Genomic DNA, 20,206 nt, shown 5'->3' on the forward strand with positions numbered 1-20,206 from the left:
GGTGCGTGCCTGGGATCCGAACCCAGGCCGCCAGTAACAGAGTTCACGCACTTAACCGTTAAGCCATGGGGCCGGCCCACTCTTTCATTTCTAATATGAGTAATTTGTATCTTTTTCTTTTTTTGTTAGTCTGACTAGACACTTATTGATTTTATTGATCTTTTTGAAGAATAAGCTTTTGGTTTCATTGATTTTTTTCTGTTGATTTTCTGTTTTCAATAATTCTTTTGTGTTTAGTTGGCTTTTTGTAGTGAAATGTTTAAATTCCTTTTTCATTTCCTTTTGTGTATATTCTTGAGCTGTTTTCTTTGTAGTTACCCTGCAGACTACATTTAACATCCTAAAGTTACAATACTCTAATTTGAATTTATTCCAGCTTAACTTCAATAAGGTGAAAACTCATGCTCCTTCAGTAGCTCCATCTCCACCCCTTTCAGTTGTTAATTTTACAAAATTACATTTTTATACATTGTGAGTTCAAAAATATAAACTAATATAATTTTTTTAATGCATTAGTCTCTTAAATTATATAGGAAACAAAAAGTGGGGTTACATACCCTGAACAATCATAGTAACCTTATAATTGCCCATGTATTTACCTTTACTGAGATCTTTATTTCTTCATGTGGCTTTGAGTTGCTGACTTTTGTCTTTTCATTTCAACCTGCAGGACTCCTTTTAGCATTGCTTACAGGGCATGTCTAGTGGTAATGAACGCCCTCAGCTTTTGTTTATTTGGGAGTGTCTTAATTTTTCCCTTACTTTTGAAGGACAGTTTTCCTAGATATAGCAGTCTTGGCTGACAGTTTTTTTATTTTAGTACTTTGAATTATCAGCCTACTGCCTTCTGGCCTTCAGAGTTTCTCATGAAAAATCTGCTGATAATTTTATTGAAGATCCCTTGGATGTGATGAGTAGCTTCTTTCTTGCTGCTTTCAAAATTCTCTCTTTGTCTTTGGCCTTTGACAGCTTGATTATAATGTGTCTTGGTATGGGTGTCTTTGAGCTCATCCTATTGTTGAGCTTCTTGGATGTTTATATTTATGTCTTTCATTACAGTTTGGAAATTTTTGGCCATGATTTATTAAAAATATTCTCTCTGCCCTTTTATCTCTCTCTTCTCCTTCTGGAACTCCCATAATGCATATGTTGGTCCACTTGATGATGTTCTACGGGTCCCTTATTCTCTGTTCCCTTTTCTTCAATTTTTTTCTTTCTGTTTTTTAGACTCTATACTTTCCATTGTCCTGTTATCAAGTTTGCTGTTTCTTTCTTCTGCCTTCTCAAATCTGCCTTTGAATCTCTGTAGTGAATTTTTCATTTTTGTTATTATATTTTTCAGCTCCAGAATTTCTTTTGGTTTCTTTTTAGGTTTTCTCTTTATTGATATTTCCATTTTGTTTGTACATCATTTTCTTGATTTTCTCCATGTCTTCCTTCAGTTCTTTGAGCATCTGTAAAAAGTTGTTTTAAAGTCTTGATTTAGTACATCGGCCATCACTTCTTTTTCAGGGACAGTTTCTTTTGGTCTATTTTTTTCCTTTGAATGAGCCATACTTTCCTCTTTCTTTGTATGCTTCATAGTTTTTTTGTTGAAAACTGGACATTTGAGTCTGATAATGTGATAGGTCTGGAAATCAAACTCTCCCCCTTCCCTAGGGTTTGCTGGTTTTTCTTTTTTTTCCTTTGGTGAGGAAGATTGGCCCTGAGCTAACATCTTTTGCCAGTGTTCCTCTTTTTGCTGAGGAAGATTAGCTCCGAGCTGACATCTGTGCCCGTCTTCCTCCACTCTGCCTGCGGGACACCGCCACAGCATGGCTTGATGAGTGGTGTGTAGGTCTGGGCCCAGGATTTGAACCTACGAACCCCAGGCCACTGAAGCGGAGCGCATGAACCCAACCACCATGCCACTGGGCCAGCCCGTTTTTTTTTTTTTTTTTTAATTTATATGTGTGTGTGTTTTGGTTGTTGTAGGCCATGTCTGTGTTGGGGATCAGCCTGAGGTATAAACTTGAAGGTATTCTCAGATCTTTTCTGAGCCTGTGCCTTCCCCTGGGCATGCGCTGTGACTTTCTAATTTCCTTCATATATGTGGTTGCTTTTGAATGTTCTAGTCATCAGTATCTGGCTCCCAAAAGGGGAAAAAGAAAAAAATGAAGAGTGGAGGAAAAGGTGCAGACTCTTTAAATCTCTTGCAAGTCACTTGAGCCAGAGGGCGTGGGGCTTGCAACAATGGGGGAGGTGCAGCAATAATAGCCGCCACCTCTTTGTTTGTACTTCTGCCATTGGAAGCAGCAGTCAGAGCACAGATCTCTGAAATTTGGAGGACAGGGTCCTTTTTCTCAACCTGGCTCCTGCAGACTGTGCCAGCTGTTCCAGGAACATGTGCACAGCTGCCTGCCACATGGCTGAGGGTTGGCGTGCATACTGCTACTGTGTTAAGAGCTGAAATTAATGAAAATTAACCATAATTTACTCACTGTGCCTTCCCCTGAAAGTTGCAAGCCTTTAATGGACTCCATAGTTCCAGAATAGTTACATCAGACAGATGCTGCCAGTGCAATTGTTGTCTAGGTGGGAAGACAGATTTCTGGTGCTTTTCCACCATCTTCCCAGAATCCTCTCTCCATATGAAATTTAGGATGAATTTGTCAATTTCTGTTAGAAAGGCAGTTGGGATTTCAATAGGGATTATGTTGACTCTGTAGATTAATTTGGCGAGTATTGCCATCTTAGCAATATTAAGTCTTCCGATGCATGAGCATGATGAGATGTCTTTCTTGTATTTAGATCTTCTTTAATTTCTTTTAATAATATTTTTAGTTTTACAAGTCTTAACACTTAAAAAGAAATTCTTCCTAAGTATCTTATTCTTGTTGATGCTATTATAAATGGAATTTTCTTAATTTCATTGTTGGTTTATTCACTGCCGGTGTATAGAAATTCAATTGACTTTTGTATGTTGATTTTGTACCCTGCAACCTTGCTGAATTTATTTATTCGTTCAAATAGTTTTTTAGTGTATTCCTTATGATTTTCTATATACAGATCATGTTGTCTGCAAAGAGATAGTTTTCCTTCTTCTTTTATAATCTTGATGCCTTTTATTTATTTATTTTTCCCTACTGCCCTGGCTAGAACCTCCAATACCATTGGTGAATAGAATAGCAAGAGGGGACATTGTTGTCTTTTTCTTGATTTTAGGGGGAGGACATTCTGTCTTTTAGCATTAGATGTGATGTTAAGTGTGGATTCTTTGTAGATGCCTTTCATGAGGTTGAGGAAGTGCCCTTTTATTCCTGTTTTGTTTTGTGTTTTGTTAAATGGTTTTGTATTTTGTCGAATGTTTTTTCAGCTTCTATTGATATAATCATGTTTTTTTCCCTTATTGATGTTGCGTATTACATTAATTGATTTTCAGATCTTAAACCAACATTGCATTTCTAGGGTAAGTCCCACTTGATCATGGGGTATAATCCTTTTTATATGTGCATAGATTTGATTTGCTGGTACTTTGTTCAAGATTTTTGTGCATAAAGTTATAAGAGATTTTAGTTCTAGTTTTCTTTCCTTGTAATGTCTGTCTGATTTTAGTATCAGGGTAATACTCGCTTTTCACAGAATTGGTTGGGAAATGTTCCCTACTCTTCGATTTTTATGGAGCAATATTGTGAATTGATATTAATTCTTTTTCTTTTTTTTCTTTTTTGAGGAAGATCGGCCCTATGCTAACATCTGTTGCCAGTCTCCCTCTTTTTGTTTTTTTCTCCCCAAAGCCCCAGTACACAGCTGTATATCACAGTTGTAGATTTATAGCTCTTCTATGTGGGATGCCGCCTCAGCATGGCTTGAAGAGTGCTCAGTAGGTCCACGCCCAGGATCCGAACTGGGGAACCCTGGGCTGCTGAAGCAGAACGCGTGAACTTAACTGCTGCGCCACTGGGCTGGCCCCTAATTCTTTTTTATTTTTTTGTGAGGAAGATTAGCCCTGAGCTAACATCCATGCCAGTCCTCCTCTTTTTGCTGAGGAAGACTGGCCCTGAGCTAACATCTGTGCCCATCTTCCTCCACTTTATGTGGGATGCCGCCACAGCATGGCCTGATAAGCGGTGCGTCGGTGTGCGCGCAGGATCTGAACCCGGGCCGCCAGCAGCGGAGCGCGCGCACTTAACCGCTACGCCACAGGATCGACCCCTGCAATTCTTTTTTAAAATTTTGGTGGGATTCACCAGTGAAGCCGTTTGAGCCTGGTCTTTTCTCTGTTGGAAGTTTTAAAGTTACTAATTCAGGGGAAGTTCTTCAGGGAGGGCGCCTCAGGTACTCATCTCTTGGGCAGAGGGCCAGGTAAATCTGAAGTGAATATGCCAGGTACATATTTTTCTGACAGTAGAGTCAACTGTCTCCCCTAAAGGCATTGTGTAACTGAATGGCTGATTCAGCTGGTGTTTGCCCATGCAAGTTGTCTCAAAAATGTGATTGAGTACAAGTAAGGTTAGCTTTTGCATTCCACTTCTTGGCTGTGCCACTCTTGCCTTTTACTTCTTCTGAGCACATCAGAGAATGTCCTTACCACTAACTGCTGTCAGCTAATATACAAGTGAGAGGGGGGATTTTCTGGCATATTAGCATGTTATCCCTTTTGTTCCTACGTATAAATAACCTTGGTGAGGAGGTAATCCAAGAGTATAGATAAAGAAGATAAAGGCAGCTCTTATCCCCTCTATTTCTGTAGTACATTTAACTTGCAACCTTATTGCTGATCCGTCATTAGTCTCATGAATCAAGTGTAAGGATGTGTATCCTTTTCACCCTGAGATATAGAGTATATTTTTTATGGCTTATTTTCATGTTGTTTGTGGCTGATATTTAAAAAAATGAAGATTAGCGATGATAGAATTTTTAACTTTTAAAATCGTAATTTAAATTTATGTTAGTTATGATAGCATGAATAGTAAGATAACCTAATTTTCTGATGTTTCCAAGATGATTTATGTCACCAGTTGGTGGAGCTCTTTTATAAGTTAGTGCATTGTAAAAAAGCAAGGACAAGTCATTGCTAATTAGGGGTTATCATTAGGGTGGTTCAAGTGAGCTAAAGTAAATGATAGCTTAATTGGTAGCCTTTTCAAGTTTTGATTGTAGATTTTGATTTAACTGTAATTCATGTAATTAAAGTTTTAATATTTTAAAGATTTTTCTCAAGAGTATTCCTAATTTTTCTCTCTCCTGCTTTACATACATTTAGTACTTTTTTATTGACTTACTTTTCCCCCCTATTTTATAATTGTAGGTAATTTAGAAAATATATCTAGGGTTAATGAAGAAAATGAAAACCATTTGTAATCCTACCACCTAGAGATAATAATTAATATTTTTATATATTTTTGTCTTCCCTTCCTTTTTGCCTTTGGTGAGGAAGATTGGCCTTGAGCTAACATCTGTTGCCAGTCTTCCTCTTTTTGCCTGAGGGAGATTGTCACTGAGCTAACGTCTGTGCCAGTTCTCCTCCATTTTTTGTATGTGGGATGTCGCCACAGCATGGCTCGATGAGCAGTGTGTAGGTCTGCGAGGGATCCAAACCTGCGAACCCTGGTCTGCCGATGCAGAGTGTGGGAACTCAACCACTATGCCATGGGGCCAGCAGTCCTTCCTTTTTAAAAATTTTTCCCAAAATTAGAATCAAAGTGTACCCAGAATTTTGTATTCTGGTGTTTTTTCTCTTAACATATCTTTGTTATTTTCCCATGTCCTTGTAATCTTTGAAATGTTTTAAGTGTTTTATATTATTCCATGATATACCTCTATCAAAATTTATTTAACCATGCTATTTTAAGATATTTAGGCTTTTCCCACTGTTTTTGCTATTATAAACAATTCTTTGACATGTATTTCACTAAATCTTCTCAGCTCTGCAGTTATTTTTATTGGATAAATTCTTAGATATAAAACCAAACTCTTGAGGATCTTGATGTGTATTAATAAAATGTCCTTCAACTGACACTATTCTGAGATTCAGTATTTTCAAAATATGTTTGTTGGAATGTACTACTTTTTCTATTGCAAAATACTTATTCTTGTCCTTTGCCTATTTTTTTTTTCCTCATGTTTTATTATGTCTTTTTTGGTGATTCTTTGGCTGGGTAAGAAGAATTACTTTTCCTCCGTATTAACAATTTTTAAGGGTCTGTTCTGTGCCCTTTTCATAAGACTTGTCTAAATTTTCAAGAAAACACATAAGTTACAGATTTTAGGTTGTAAATCGCCATTGGAAAATAAGGCCTGAATCTTGAGGGAGCAGTCTGGGCTGGAAAGCAGGATGAGCTACATGAATTTTCTGAATGAAGGTGATGGGGGTGTTATGGAAGTGGATGAGATTGCTAAGTGAAAGAGGAGGTAGTGGAAAAAGTCTTTGGCGTTAGGAAAAAATGAAAAAGTGAGAGAGAAAGAAAACAGTGAGGATATTAGAGCATTTTAAAAGCTAAGGAAAAAAGTTTCATTGCAACTGTGTCAGATGCTGCATAGAGGTCTTTGTGAATGAAAGCGAAAAAAGGCCATTCAATTTAGAAAGAGTGGGATCTTTGAATAGCCTCAGTAGAATAGTGCTGGTATAGTGAGCGTATGTGTTTAGTGGATGCAGTATGTATGTAATGTGAGAGTGTGTATGGTGGGTGTGTGTGTGAATAGTGTGAGAATAGTGAGAGGTTTGTATGTGTAGTGAGGATAGTAGTTTGATAAGGTCCAGGGATAGAGGGATACGTTATTTTTTTTTTTAAGGTCATGCAAGCTTATTTGTAAGCAAAGGGAAAGGAGCTTTTAGAAAGAAAACTGTTAGAGAAGTTATAAAAGACAGAGGGAGGAATTAATAAACTAGGTCTTGAAGGAGCTGAGAGGCAATGTGATCCAAAGTGGGAGGAAGGGGACAGATTAGAGTTGTTAATTTGAGAGTGGAGGAAAATGTCCATTTGTCAAATTGAGAAGAGAAGAGCAACTTGTAAATGAAGATGTAGAGACATTTTGAGGAAGACTGGAAGATATGATAACTAGAAATTATTTGATGCGGAGAAGAATGTTGAGGCTTTAGGTATTGTGATTCTTTAACCTTCTCAATATTATAGAAATCAAGAGTATAGAATAGTAAAATAGTTAAGAGTACAGAACTTTTGATGGAGTGATGAGATTAAGGATTTCAGTAGTGAAAATGTTAGGAACATCAATGCAAAAACGTAATAAGGAAATATTCTTAAAGAAATGGAACAATACTAAATTGAGTGTTAGGAAACATGGGTTTTAGGTCTGTGCCATTGATTGATTGTATTGAACAAGTCTCAACTCCCTAGTCTTTAATTTCTTTTTTTTTTTTTATAATTTTATTTATTTATTTATTTTTTCCCCCAAAGCCCCAGTAGATAGTTGTATGTCATAGCTGCACGTCCTTCTAGTTGCTGTATGTGGGACGCGGCCTCAGCATGGCCGGAGAAGCAGTGCGTCGCTGCGTGTCCGGGATCCGAACCCGGGCCGCCAGCAGCGGAGTGCGCTCACTTAACGGCTAAGCCATGGGGCCGGCCCTCTAGTCTTTAATTTCTTAATCTGCACAGTGAGAGGTGAATCAGATGACCTTTTCAGATAGAAAAATCTTGAATCAAACTGAACTAAAAAAGAATTAAAACATAAAACTACAGTAGTCAAGACATTGTAGTATTGGTGAAAAGAAAGACAGGTAGGTCAGTGGAACAGAACAGAGAATCCAGAAATAGAATCCACACAAATATAGTTAGTCTTTGCATGCAGACTTTTGCATGCAAAAGTTATTCAATGGAGGAAGGGTGTTCCTCTCAATAATATGATGTTGGAGCAATTGGATATTCATATACAAAAAATAAACTTCAGTCCTTATCTCGCACCATTTATGAAAGTTAACTCAAATGAATCATGGACCTAAACTTGTAGAAAATGATATAGGAGAAAATCTTTGTGATCTTGGGTTGGGCAAAGATTTCACAGATAATGCTGTTGAAATCATGATCCATAAAAGAAAAAAATTAATAAATTAAGTTTCATCAAAATTAAAAACTTATGCTCTTTGAAATATACTATTCAAGAAAATGATAAGACAAACCCCAGACTGGGTGAAAATTTTTGCAAAACACGTTTTCTGTTAAAAGATTTGAATCCACAATGTATAAATAACCTACTGCTCAATAAGACAAACAACTGAATAGCCAGCCATTTGTGACAACGTGGATGGACATTGAGGGTATAATGCAAAGTGAAATAAGTCAGAGGGAGAAGGTCAAATACCATATGATTTCCTTCATTAAGTAGTAGATAATAACAACAATAAACAAACACATAGGGACAGAGATTGGATTGGTGGTTACCAGAGGGGAAGGGGGGAGGGAGGAGGGTGAAAGGGATAATTCGGTACATGTGTGTGGTGATGGGTTGTAATTAGTATTTTGGTGGTGAACATGATGTAATCTATGCAGAAATAGAAGTACAATGATGTACACCTGAAATTTTTACAATGTTATAAACCAATGTTACTGCAATAAACAAAAAAACATGTGAACCAAAAAAAAAAGTTGGCAAAAGATTTGAAAAGACCCTTCACCAAATAAGAAATATGGATGTTAAGTAAGATTTGAAAAATACTCAATGTCATTAGTCCTTGGGAAAATGCCCAATCACATACCTCTAGAATGGCTAAAAAAACAAACAACAAAGAAACAAAAACTAAGTGCTGGTGAGGGTGTGAAGCAAGTGGAACTCTCATTCATTGCTGGTAGGAATGCAAAATGGTACAGCTACATTGGAAAACAGTTCGTTAGTTTCTTATAAACTTAAACTTACATTTAACATACAACTTAGCCATTCCTCAGCTTGATATTGGCCCAAGAGAAGTGAAAACTTACATCCACTTAGAGACCTGTAGTTGGATATTTAGGGCTAGGGTTAGTAGGCTTATTCATAACAGTGTATTCAACTGTTGGAATGGATAAACAAATTGTAGCATATTCATACAATGAGATGCTACTCAGCAATTAAAAGGAATAAATACTAATAGTTATAACAATATGGATGAGCCCTCAGAAGCATTATGCTAAGTGCAAGGAGCCAGACAAAAAAGGCTATAGATGTGTAATTTCATTTGTATGACATTCTGGAAAAAGAATTGAAATCACATCAATTTCCCAGGGGCTAGGGGTCAGTAAGCCCTATTTCTGAAAAAAAAGACGACACAAAATTCCATTATTCCCAAGGATGGCTATTTATGGTATGGAGAAGGTCAGATGGTGGATAGTGTTGAGACAGATACAGTGTAGTGGAATGAGTGCTACCTTCACTGATAATAGTAATGCTCCTGCTGATAGTTAACTCTGATTCAGTGAGTACAATGCCAGGCACCATGCTGATTACTTAAGAGCATCCTCACTGTTAGTTTTCGTGGTGACTCTATGATTGACACTATTGTGACTCTGTTGTCATCCCTATTTTAGTAGAAACTGAGTTTAATTAGACTTAAGCAAGTTGCCCACAGTTAAACAACTAGAGTATATATTCAAACTCTTGAATGTTGGACACCAAAATCCATGTTCTTAACATAAATAATAAGAGTGTAAGTCCCAGGAAGACAGAGAATTTGTTTTTGTTTCTGTTTTTACTGCCGTATCCCTAAAGTCATAACCATGGCAGTTGCATAATGAATATTTCTTGAAAAATTATTAGAGATCTCAAATTTTGGAAGATATTAAAAAAAATTGGAAGATACAAAGAAACCTATATGAAAGTAAAGATACAGTTTTTAAATGATATTAAATTTGTTGGTTAGACTGATGTTTTCATTTAAAAATAGGCATTTATCATATCAAATGACTTTTATGTCGAATTGTCTGTGTCCTAATAAAATCTGCTGTTTTAAAAAATGAACAAAATGCTTGTAGAGTAGAATTTTGTAGTTGATTCTAACTTTCATGACTTTGTAAATTTTTTCCCTCTAGCAAATCTTGGGGGCATCCAGGTATAAGATCAGACCAAATGGATGTTATTGGTTAACAACTAAAATGCAAGCCCTTTCCATGTCGTATAAGAATTTATATATATATATAAGGTTTTATAGATATAAATATAAAATCTTAAATACTTTAGTCTAAAAATTATACTTCTAGGACTCTCCTAATTGGAAACTGATCGTTTCCTTTGCATAGATACACAAAAATATTTGCATGTGAATGAATCGTCCGGTTTTGTAAAATTGGTCTCATTTGTAATGTAGTTTCCTCTAAAGAACAAAATCAAATATACATAATTAAAATATTCAATATTTAATAGTCAAGTTTAGAAGAAACATTTTTCTTCCATAGATAAATGTGTAGGAAGAAGAAAAAACACTTTAAATATAGAGTTAATTGGAATACAGCTAGAACAGCAACAATAACAACAGGCTTTATAAATCATCTAAAATAAAGGTCACATATTTTGCTCATAGGAAATTTCCTCAGGTCCTTAAAAAATCAGAAACTATTTGTACAACATTTCACTTAAGCATCTTTATTGTTTCAAATGAACTTGTGTTGAATTTTGTTGGCTATGTCCTAATAAAATTTGCTGTTTTAAGAAAATAAACAACATACTCAGTTTTAACAACTTCAGTCACTTCATTTCCCAACCTTTAAAAGTAAAAAAAAAAAAAAGACTGGCATTGCTGAAAGCAGACACATTGAGAGCAATTAGGTTCAACAGGTGATAGCATGAGAGCAAAGAAGCAAACCAAAAACATGATAAGAAGTAAGCATAAAAATTCAAAAAGCATGGTAATTGGGGGTTATTTATTATAGAGGCAAACCACCTTTTTTTACATCTTAGTAGTTCCTGAGAAATTGACCGTATTAATATAAACACATATGCAAAAGTTGATGTTTATTTTATTAAAATAGAATGTACTTAATACATGGTCGTTATAACAATCAAGCCAGGTATACTTTGTATGTTCAGTTTCAGAAATAGTAAGGATGTAGTATAGTTTCAAAATCAAATTTATTGAGGTGTAATCACATACACTAAAATCAACCAGTTTTAACTGAACAGTGCAATGAGTTTTGACAAATGTATTTAACCAATTACCACCGAGATATAGAAATTTTTGATTACTCTGGAAAGTTCTCTCATTCTCCTTTGTAGTCATTCCCCAACACTTCTACTTCTGTCCCCAGGCAGCCACTGACTTTCTGACATTGAAGATTAGTTTTGCCTTTTCTAGAATTTCATATGAAAGGAATCATACAATATGTACCTTTTTGTGTCTGGCATCTTAGTGTAATAGTTTTGAGATTTATCTATGTGTTTATTTGTACTTTTCCTTTTTATTGTTGAATAACATCCTGTTGTATGGATATACCACAATTTATCTAGTCATCTGTTTTTAGATATTGGTTTGTTTCTAGTTTTTGGTTTTTATGAATGAAGCTGCTATTAACATTTGTATACAAAGTTTCCATTTCTCTTGGATGTAAATATCTGGGAGTGGAATTGCTAAGTGTTATGGAAGGTATGTATTTAAATTTATAAGAACTTGCCAAACTGTTTTCCAAAATGGTTGTACCATTTTACATTTTCACCAGCAGTGTTTGAGTGTTTCATTGCTTTACATCCTCATCAACCCTTGATATTGTCAGTCTTTTTAATTTTAACCATTTTAGTGAGTGTCTAGCTGTAATGTAAGTTTTAAAATATTTATTTCCCAAGTAGCTAAAATTAAGGAAATGTGTAGAGTTGGATAAGCTTTTTATTATCTATAAAATTTGATAATCTGGAACAATTCTTTTCCAAAAGCTTTTATATAATTGAGATTTTAAAACAGTATAAAATTGCATCACATACTTTTTAGCTCATTGTAATCTCCAATTAAGAGTAAGCAAGTAGTTCCAATTGTTTAACAGAACATCACATAGTTTGGTATTTCTTTTGCTTTCAATTTAATATAATCCAGATTTTATGTACAAAATTTATATGTTTAGACAGTGATATATATTTTTAGGGGAAATAAGTATGCTAATGATAATGAAAAAATATTCTAATGATAATGAAAGCTATCACTCATTGAGTACTAATTATATGCCAGGCATTGTGCTAAGGCCTTTCTATATATAATCTCATTTAATTCTTACAAAGTGAGGTAAGTATTGTTATTTCCATTTTACAAAGAAGGCAGATATGACACTGAGAGATATGAATTTCACAAGGTTAAAAAATACTTGAATCGATGGACTGATAAAAGAATGAGTGAATTAGAGCAAAAGGAGGACAAATTTAAAAAGTAGGCTTTTTTTAAAAAACAATTTATGTAATGGACTCTAAAATCTTTTAACTTGACTTTGATGACGTTGGATTATTAAAAAATGCAAATATTTACTTCAAAGAACTGACCCCTAAGTTTTCCGCAGTAAGTTGTAATTTAACTTTTTGATCTTCCTAGTAATTTTTTTTGCCTTAAAATATAAAATTTAAGTGTTTATTAGTGTAGAATTAAATGCTCTCAAGTATATGCCATCCTAAGGATTTAAAAACAAATGTATTTTGTTATGCTGAATAAGAAAAAAAACGCATATAATACAATTTTAACACAGTATCCAGTGTGTGAATGATTTAATGAAATATTTGAACCATTTTTTTTTTTGTTCCCAGGAAGGTTATATTCAAAAGAAAAAGGAACTATGGGGAATCTGTATTTTTATTGCAGCAGTTGACCTAGATGAGATGCCATTCACTTTTACTGAGCTACAGAAAAACATAGAAACCAGGTAAAATTTCTTACATCTATATAGACCTCTGCCATTAAAGAAAACTACTTGTAAACTTTCCTCTTAATAGACTTTAGGGAATTAGTGAGAAATGCTAAAATTAAATAAAACATGAAGGACTTAGGTCAACTACTGAACTGTGATTCTCTCGTGGAGACCTTAATCAAAGTGTATTTATGTATTATGTGTACTTTCTTTAAAATGTAGCAGTTTGTGTCCTGGGAAAATTTCCATAGTCTCTCTCACTATCTGTAAACTTTCTTAATTGTAGCTGTTGATAAAGTGCACAAAAAAAGCAAAGATTTATAAAGTAGGCTTATTATATATTAAAACCTTTATAAAAGTAGTGTGAGTCTATCTTGAAGGAATTTAGTTAAGATTTATTAAAGATTGTTAGTATAATAGATATGATAATTATAAAATACTTTTTGAGACTGATACTCAACTATATTCAGTTAAGTATCCATTACAATACTTGCCCCAATAATTAATTAATGTTTGGTTTTGAGCTCATAAGCCTTGTAAGAAGAGTTGAGTAATTTGTTTCCAATGACTCATGAACTTTATCTTGAGAAGCCTTCTGGGACTTCCGGTCATTTCATTTGCAGCATATTTATGAAATGTAACAGTAAATAATTTTACCAAAAAGATAGTAGTATATGTTTATTCTTGGATAAAGCCACCTGGAATTGAACATAATTGGTGTTTTATATAAATTAAATTGTTGCATTTTTTGGTAATGCTTTTTCTTACTACCTCTAAATAAAATGTGGAAACAGAGGCCTTGCATATTCATATTTAACCTGTTGAATTAGAATTGTTTTACCTCTCAGAGATTTCACAGTTTAACTTTATTAAATAAAATCACTAAATCAAAACAGTTTCTATACAGCTGAAAAGTAATAGAAATATATAAGTAAATTTCTACATTAATTTATTCATTCATTCAGCAAATGTCTTAGTGGCCTCAGAGGATTGGGAAGAATATGGATGTTTGGGTTAAGATAGACTATGTTTAAATCTGGGCTCTGTTGTTTTACAAGCTATAGGATTTGGAGCAGATAGTGGAGCCTTGTTAAGTCTCAGGTTCCTCGTCTATGAAATGAAAATATTAGCTACTTCATAGAATTATGAGAATTAAATAACTTATGATGAATAGGGAAGTATGTAGTTCGTAGAGTCAAGGCTTGTAACACCGTAGGCACTGATGAGGTCTTGATCTCTTTCCTTCTGTAGCCCAATGGCCCATATTCCCCCCCCCACAAAAAAAGGAAGGAAAGAAAACTTAAACAACTGTTAGGCACCACGATACTGTGCTAGGTTCTAATGACATAGAGGTGAGAAATAGTCTCTGACCTCAAGAAACTCAATTCAGAGGGGGAGATAAAATTAAACAGATGACTGCAATATGGTGTTATACAGCTCTTCATGGACTACTAAATAAATGTGACAAAGAAAGGCTATTATGTCTTTTATCTGTAAGATGAAAGAATTTTCCTGGCAAAGCTTTTCCTAAACTTTTTTCCTGAGTATTTATAGAGCAACACTGATTTATAAATTGGGCATGTCATAAATAATCTCCCTACAATAAATATAGTAATGTGTTTGGTAAAACTTTTTCTTAGGGCATCTATCAGTGTTCTCATAACTATCCAGGAATGTTATCTAGACTACTGCTTCTTAAACATGCTCTGGTGAAGGACTGGTTTCTTTTATTTCCAATATGTCGTGGAGTGGTATTTTTAAAAAATATAATATAAATTAATTAATAGGGAAATGAAACAAAAATTCAGACTAAACACAAGACCAAATTTTTTATTATTTTCAGCAGGCATAAAATTAGTGTCAAATTGCCATAAAACTTTTTAAATGCTTTCTCTCAATTTCTGTACTTAATTGTGGACTGGTAACAAACAGTTCACAGGTCGGTATCAATCCATGGAGCACTGCTCTAGAATATGTAGTTATCTACAGATCTCTGTGTCTTAATTATGGCTTTTTATGCCTGTCTGCCTGCCTCCCTGCCTTTCCTCCCTCCTCTTCTTCTCACCTCCCTTCCCTCTCTTTTTTCCTTCAGAGGAGGGCTAGAAAAGGGATAGAGACTCACTTAAGTTACCTCTAGAGAAAGAAGGCTTTGTAGTAACAATTCACAGTTTTCATGATGCTCCATGGATAGGTATTGCCATATAGCTCGTAAAAACTGGAACTGCGAGTAGTTGTTGAATAAATGCTATTGTAAGGTTGATTCTTTTTCTCTGGATGTATCTGCACGTTTGCTCCATTCTCTTTTCTAAAATCAGCATCCTGATCATCTGCTCCATATCATTTCTACTCCTTCTTTATTTTACTTTATTGTTATCCATATCATATCAACTCTTCTTTTCCACATAGCTTGTCATGGCTGCCCCGATCCCTTCTATATCACCGGAACTTTTAATAACCTTCTTTTGAGTTCTGTGCCCTCTACTGATTAACTGAAGCTTTTATTTTTCCAGTTCTTAAGATAAATGTCTGAGTGGGTCAGCCCATTTTTTGGAATGAAGCTTATATGCTAGACAGCCTCTGTATGGGTCCAGTGACTACCCTTTAGTTCACTTAGCTCCTTTGGTATAATTGTTTAGATGAACTTGTTTACAAATGAGTGTGTAAGGTGCAGTTGAAGATTGCTATCCTTAGTCTCCTATTTTTCAGTAGTGAAAAATGTATGTTTTGATATTTCAAATAGGTTAATTTTTATAGAAAACAATAAAGAATGATGTAGTCATTATTTAAACAACTTAAAGTTTTTAATCAGTTTTTCTTTTCCCTTCCCCTGCAATTCAATGCTAAAGCCATTGGTGGGGTGAAATAGGTGTGTGCGTCTGTGGTGGGGGAGAGCCACGAGCCCAGAGAGGGATGTTAGAGCCAAAGTGGAGTGCGTAGGGCATCCACCTGGGGGTGGGGTAGAGGTGGGGGGTTCCTGACATGGGCTGCTTGGTATGCAGTGTGAGAGACCAAGCAGGGTGTGCAGGTAGCCGGTGTAGGGAGTTATGGCACATGTGAGGTGAGGGCAGTCCGGGGTGGGAAGTCAGAGCCCTATTGTGGGGGGAGGTGTCCATGTGGAAGGGTGAGGGCAGTCTAGGATGGGGAGTCAGTCTAAGCAGGAGAGGAGAGTGTCCATATGGGGGAGTGAGTAGCTTTGTAGATGGAAGGTGGTTACATACAGGGAGGTTGATTAAATAAGCAAATAAATTAAAGATAAATGGATCCCAGGTTTGTCACTGTCAAAGAAGAGTTATAAATATGGAAAGGGAAACACTGGAATGAACCATGTGGTTTTGTGTTAGAATGGGATAAATGGATACAAACTTATGGTTATAAAAACATATAGATAGATATAGAAATAAATATATATATGTATGTGTCTGTCATAACCCTTCTTTTTTTCCATATTCTTGACAATAAATAGATGTGGGCGTAGGCATATAGATATAGGGGTGTAGGTTGAAGACTAGTTGATTTTTTCCTCTTTAAATTCTGGTATAATGTGAAAAGTAATTTCTTCTGAAGGACGTAATAGTGATTTGGTGTAGAGCTAATAATCTTTTGAATTAAAATGTCTATGCTTTCAAAATGAAATAAAATGAATTTTTTAAGTTACTGATTCACTTTTTTCTATTCTTTCCTTTGTAGTGTCTATAAATTCTTTGACTTACTAAAAGAAATTGATACCAGTACCAAAGTTGATAATGCTATGTCAAGACTGTTGAAGAAATATAATGTATTGTGTGCGCTTTACAGCAAATTAGAAAGGTAAAGTAAAAATTTTATTAGGATTACACCCTGGTTTTTCATGTCGTTGTTCATGATTAGATTACATCTGGGAACAGTGACATATTTAGTAAAGTTATTAAGTATTACCCCTTAGATTTATCCCTTTTGCTATTAGTTTCTTATTAGTTCTTAGCTTTCTTATTTACCTAATCATGTGCATTCTGACTTTTTCCTCCAAAATTAATAGTTTTACTATCCTTTCACGTTTCTCATTTGTTTTAACAAACTTTAAGCTTAGTTTTCACTTTAGTCTTCTCTGCCAGAAGACTTCTAGTTTATTTTTATTTTTATTTTTTAATTTTATTTATTTATTTTTCCCCCAAAGCCCCAGTAGATAGCTGTATGTCATAGTTGCACATCCTTCTAGTTGCTGTATGTGGGACACCGTCTCAGCATGGCCGGAGAAGCTGTGCGTCGGTGCGCGCCCAGGATCCGAACCCGGGCCGCCAGCAGCAGAGCGCACGCACCCAACCACTAAGCCACGGGGCCGGCCAAGACTTCTAGTTTAAATGGAAGAGTGACCGACCTAAATTTAAACTTCTTCCTGTTATTTAGTTTGGAAAGAGAAAACATACTGGCAGATGGAAGGTGTATATGACGTATACTACCAAGCCATGATTTGTATTCCCAGTGGTGATTTAGAAGACTTTTCATTACTGTTCAACTAGGAGAATGATAAAATTCAGATAAACTTGAGTTAGCTTGTTAATATACTTTTTATCCAGTCCCCACTCCCAGTAGTACAGTCCTTAATTTGGTATGTGCCTGTTACTATGTTCATTTTGGGGCTTGTTTCACTTAGGTAAGAGAATATGAAAGTTAATGTTTTAGCTAAATAAGCAGTTGAAAAGGGAGAAGGGAAAAAGAGGCATGTCTTTAAACATTCTGGGAAGAATGAGTATGCCATTAGAGCTGGAAAGAAGCATCTTCTCAGAAGGATGCTTCTATTTTTCCTTTCCTTCTTTTTGGTTCATATGTCACTAAAACTTCAGAGGTATGATGAAGAATGAGAAAAGTGGAGAGGAAACTCAAAGATTGGCTTAGGGCTTTTGAAGGCATTTTTCTTGCTCCTGGTTTTTAGTTGTAATATGGTAGCATTCACCGTGATTGTTTTCTTTTGTCCTTTCTTGAGTAGAGTGGAAGCTCTTTGCACAGGAAAAAAGGGAATTATTTTATTATAAAAAAAATAAGTAATTTTTGTAAGGAATGTGAACGAACTGTAGAATACCTGGAAAAAAGTACAGAAGGGCATAAATAAGAAAATATGCATCACCCAAAATTTTAACACTGGAAATAATCAATTTTCACATTTTAGAATGTTTCTTTCCTTTGGATATGGTATTGCATAGAGTAGATCATCTTGTGTATAGAATTTTTTGTCTTGCTTTTTTTTGTTTAAATCTAACAGGGACCTTCTAATGCTTTTTGTCCCTTAAATTTGTTTACAACCTTTTAACTCATATCTTGGAGCTTATCCTAAAAATACTATCCTAAATACAAGAGAGCTTTAGAGATTTTTGTCGCACTATTATTAAGATCACTGAAAAATTAGAAACAACCTATTTATGCATGACTGGAGTAAACAATAAAATATAAATATAATCTAAATATTAAATATTATAAATATAAAATAAAATTTGATTAGGAATAATAACATGGTAAAAATGCTTCTAATGTTAAATAAATATAGCAAGATATACTGTGATTATAACTGCAGAAGAAACCCAGACCCTACTGCATTGAATGAAATGACTGGAAAGAAGAATACCAAAATGTTAACTGAGGTTTTATATGAGTAACTTCTCTTTCTAAAGAGGATGTATTACGTGTATAATAAACTAAGGAAAAACTTTTCTAAGCCAACATTTAAGAAAAATCTATTCTGTGAAATCGAGTCCCTCAAACTCTATAGTCATCAGTTTTTTCTAGATATAGAATTTTAGTGAGAATGGTTTGGAGTACAGTCTTGATTTTTTTTCCTACAGTAATAATTTTAACTGGATACTTCTAGGTTTTTTGCTCTGCTATTTGAGACCAGAAATCTACTTGAATATTTGTTTCTGTTTTACCTCTTTTCTTTACCCATCACACCTTCTAATGATGCATTGTATTTATCATTCTCCTGGGGACTAAAGGAGAGTTAGAAAAGAAAGAAAGTGGAGTATTGTGTGGACAGTTCTGAAGTGCTTAAGTTCTTCCTACCTCCCATTCCCTATGTTTTTCCCTTTAGGCCAGTGTAACCCTGGTTATTTCAGGTTAGTAAATAGGACACAAGATTAGAGTTCACAAAGAATTTTCTTCAAAACAGTAGTCTGGTATGATGCCCTATCAAAAAAGGGAGGCTCTTGTAGAGTTTAATTTGAAGATAATGGAATCTTTTGAGTCAGACACGTTTGGATTCTAGTCTGGGCTCCACCATGTGCTGTGTGATCTTGGACAAGTGAGTTACCTAACTTTAGTGTTTAGTTTTTTTATGTGTAAATTGAGTTGATAATAATGCCTACACTGTTAGATTTTTTAATGTATTAAATGAAATAATGCATAGACAGTGCTGAGTCCAGTGCCTGGCATGAATGTTGTAAACTTTCCATGCATGTTAGTTTTTAAAACAAAAAAATTTCCGGCTAAATTTGTGAAAACCTACATACCGTCTCTTCCCCTTAAAGAGTCACAATGTACATTGGCAACCCAAGGCTCTTAGAAGTCCTGTATAATAAAATCTGTTGAATCTGTTGAGTTCAGCATTTCCTAAATTTATTAGACTACTAATATATGTTTATATGTATTTAACATCAATTAAAATCTTCTGGAAGTAGTGTTTTGTGAAATATACTTTAAGGAACTTTAGGCTATCAGCTGTTTTATTGCAAATAAATTAAGAAACTACAGCAAGCATTAAATAAGGGACTTAGTACCTGGCTACATGTTAGATTCTGGGGATACAAAATCATAAGACACTATGATCATCAAGAAGCTTATAGTAAATAAACAAACTATTTTTAAATAAAAATAAGTGCAATAATGCATGTGATACTCTATTGTAGAGGATTATATGTAAGAAGTAGAAATTATATAGTAGGCAAAATATTATGTATGTTTAAGGGTGAGAAGGGTAATTATGGAATGCTTTTCATCAGGAAAAAACTATTGAAGGAGGCAATGTCTGAATAGAGTTTAAGGGATAAATAGAAACTCACCAAGCAAAATGTGTGGGAACTGGGGCTGAGCATTCTAGGCAGAGTGATTAGCCTGTGTACAAAGCCAAAGCAGTAGCATGAGGTACTTTGCTATTGCTAATGGCTGAGAGGTAGGAAGGGATCAGATTGATAGTGAGCTTGGACTTTGCCCTGCAGGTGATGGACAGTCATTGAATGATTTTAAGCTGGGGAGTGACATAGTCGGATTTGGCCTTAAAAGGTCACTCAGGCCTTTGTAAAAGGGATTTAGAATTTTTATTGACTGGTTATATGAGATAGTTTAGTGTTTACTGGCCTTGAAGTGGATCCACAGGATTTTTTCTATCTTATTTGTACATTTTTCTGAAGAGCAACTGGGAAGGTTAACTGTGGTGCCAAAGCCTGTTATTTCAGGGTAAA

At 34.9% G+C, this 20,206-nt stretch overlaps 1 protein-coding gene across 6 annotated transcripts in view; it reads left to right on the forward strand.

The window, feature by feature from the left end:
• RB1 (RB transcriptional corepressor 1) overlaps positions 1-20,206 on the forward strand; it is a 167,227-nt gene that overhangs the window by 36,913 nt on the left and 110,108 nt on the right. For all 6 annotated transcript variants that reach the window (XM_087436058.1, XM_087436060.1, XM_087436059.1 and 3 more), the window contains 2 exons: positions 12,682-12,797; positions 16,470-16,589. In XM_087436058.1, coding sequence (XP_087292184.1) covers positions 12,754-12,797; positions 16,470-16,589 — 164 coding nt within the window. In that variant the 5' untranslated portion in view covers positions 12,682-12,753. The remainder of the gene's footprint in view (positions 1-12,681; positions 12,798-16,469; positions 16,590-20,206) is intronic.

The sequence above is a fragment of the Ceratotherium simum genome, chromosome 10 (genome assembly GCF_057802395.1).
Source record: "Ceratotherium simum simum isolate JZ-2026a chromosome 10, ASM5780239v1, whole genome shotgun sequence".
NCBI lineage: Eukaryota > Metazoa > Chordata > Mammalia > Perissodactyla > Rhinocerotidae > Ceratotherium > Ceratotherium simum.